Below are 2500 nucleotides of genomic sequence, written 5' to 3'. Positions count from 1 at the left end.
AAGAATGAGTGAATGTGTGTGTGTGTGTGTGTGTGTGTGTGTGTGTGTGTGTGTGTGTGTGTGGCGGCCTCAAGTGGCATCAGGTTGTGACAGGTAGACAAATGGTGGATGAATAATTTACGTTCGGGGGAGGTGAGCACATAGCTACATGAAGACAAGCAAATGAGAGAGGAGAGGGATTATCAGAGGGGAGGTTTTAAAACACACCACACACACACACACACACACACACACACACACACACACACACACACACACACACACGTCCCACTGAGGCCCCCACTCATTTCTGGAACACTGATAGCTCTTCAATGATTCATCTGCACAACAGCGGCTACAACTACTAACACACCATGCACTGACTCATTCAGACACACACACACACACACACACACACACACCCCAACTTAAGCATCAGAAGTGTGATTCAGAGTTCCTGTGTTGTCATGTACACACCAATAGGAAAGACTGAACTTGAATTTGACTAAATCATCTGTAAAGTCTGTGACTATCCAGTGAATCACCAGCTAGAGTTTTCCCATTCCCCTCCACTCCCTGCACAGTGCTCTCTTCGTCTCCTTCTGATCAGACTAGACAGACACTGCTCACATGGGTGAGGTCTTCACTAATTTGTCTTACTTAATGGGCTGGGAAGACACAACCCCCCCTGTCCCTATATTCCCCTTCAGCATGCCTCTGGGAATGGCTTTTCCATTTTAGAAAGGAAATTGTGCTTTGTTATTATTTTCTCTCAGGAACACTTCATTTGGAAAGCACACACATAAGACAATGTTCAAAATATGCTATGAAAAGTCAAGAAAATCATCTCTACACACTCTGCTACGCTAACAGCGAACATGCCAATTATCTCTGAACATGACATGGCTCTGACCTGTACCATCGCACCATGTCACAAAAACATTTATTTCCTTTGTTTTAATCAAAAAATGACATTGGTGCTCAAATGACCTGACATCGGTTCATGTTTGCTGTATGACTCGGTTGGTGAATCAGAATCTCCACAGCAAGTGTAGATGCAGTGTAGATTTGCTCATTTTCAGTATTGTCACACACACACACACACACACACACACCTTGGGATGTCAGCTAATGACCTCGTTATCATTCAGTGACTCACCAGAGGTGACGTCTGATTAGTGAAAACAAATCCATTTGAATCTGTCTCAGAGAGCTCCACACACACACACACACACACACACACACAGGTACAGACTCACCAGGTCTGTTGGAGCTGAAGGTGTTGGCCAGTCTGGCGAGCAGGTCAGGGTTCTCGTAGCGGCCCTCATTGGCCGCGATCCAGAAGCAGCTCTCCGACATCTCCTGCGGCCGAATCTAATGGAGAGAGAGGAGACAGGTCGCAGATGCACAAACGACTGAGTTCCAGCAGTAACACAAAACACACCCAAGAGTGTACAACAGTGTGATTTGCTTCCTATCTGAACATCGATGTGTTACAAAAACAGTGTCCAATTGCACACACACACAGACACACAGACACACAGACACACAGACACACACACACACCTCATCTCAAGCTAAGAGCTCTGATTTCAAACATGTTTCTGCCTACAGCTGGAAGAGTTGCTAGGGAAACAAGCAGAAGTGCTCATCACAAAAGCATAATCCAGTAATGGCTGCTTTAGATGCTCTCGGCTTTCCGCCTCACTCAGGTCTTGACCACTATGGGAGTCAACACACAAAGACGCACCGCCACACAACACATGCTAAGACGCTGATTTTTTTATTAAACACAGCCTCAATTTATATAGCACATAAATAAAACATAAAGCACTTCATTATCGTTTCCCAATAAACACTAGTGCACCTCTGAAAAGGGAAAGGTGGGGAGTGAGAGAGAGAGAGAGAGAGAGAGAGAGAGAGAGAGAGAAGGAGAAAAAATGATTTTAGGCCCCCTTTTAGCATAAACTAATAAAATGAGGCAGGACCCAAAGTGCACGCATTAAGAGAAGTCATTATGTGCTGGCCAGCGCTTGCTCTCTCTCTCTCTCTCTCTCTCACCCTCTTACACACACACACACATACACACACACACACAGAGCTGAAAGGGGGTATGAATGAGACGGGCCCATTAGAGTTTGTTAAAGAGGCTGCCAAGTTGTTCTTGATACTCTGCATAACAAAAGCAAAGCAGGTATCTGGCTGAAAGTCCTCTTAACCAAAAAAACATGTGTGTGCGTGTGTGTGTGCGTGTGTGTGTGTGTGTGTGTGTGTGTGTGTGTGTGTGTGTGCGTGTGTGCGCGTGTGTGTGTGTGAGAGAGTAACTGATAATATGTTTGTATGTATGAATCTAAGGCCCTGGTCTCATTAACAATTGGAGTCCGATCTTGTCTCCCCAAACAGTGCATCAAACAGTCTGAATTAGTGTTCTCTGAGTTCTCACAGGTACGCCCCTCCACTTAGCAAAAAGTAGCTAATGCCTGTGGACACCCAGTTCAGACACACAAGGTTAGTCAAGCAA

At 45.4% G+C, this 2500-nt stretch overlaps 1 protein-coding gene across 1 annotated transcript in view; it reads right to left on the bottom strand.

The window, feature by feature from the left end:
* LOC134071480 (protein diaphanous homolog 3-like) overlaps positions 1 to 2500 on the bottom strand; it is a 234257-nt gene that overhangs the window by 112354 nt on the left and 119403 nt on the right. Inside the window, exon 17 of the mRNA XM_062528214.1 lies at positions 1239 to 1353. Within this exon, the coding sequence (XP_062384198.1) occupies positions 1239 to 1353 (115 nt within the window). The remainder of the gene's footprint in view (positions 1 to 1238; positions 1354 to 2500) is intronic.

Source organism: Sardina pilchardus, chromosome 23 (genome assembly GCF_963854185.1).
Source record: "Sardina pilchardus chromosome 23, fSarPil1.1, whole genome shotgun sequence".
In the NCBI taxonomy this organism is placed as follows: domain Eukaryota; kingdom Metazoa; phylum Chordata; class Actinopteri; order Clupeiformes; family Clupeidae; genus Sardina; species Sardina pilchardus.
The sequence above is the reverse complement of the archived record's forward strand: the minus strand, read 5'-3'. Positions and strand labels throughout refer to the sequence as shown.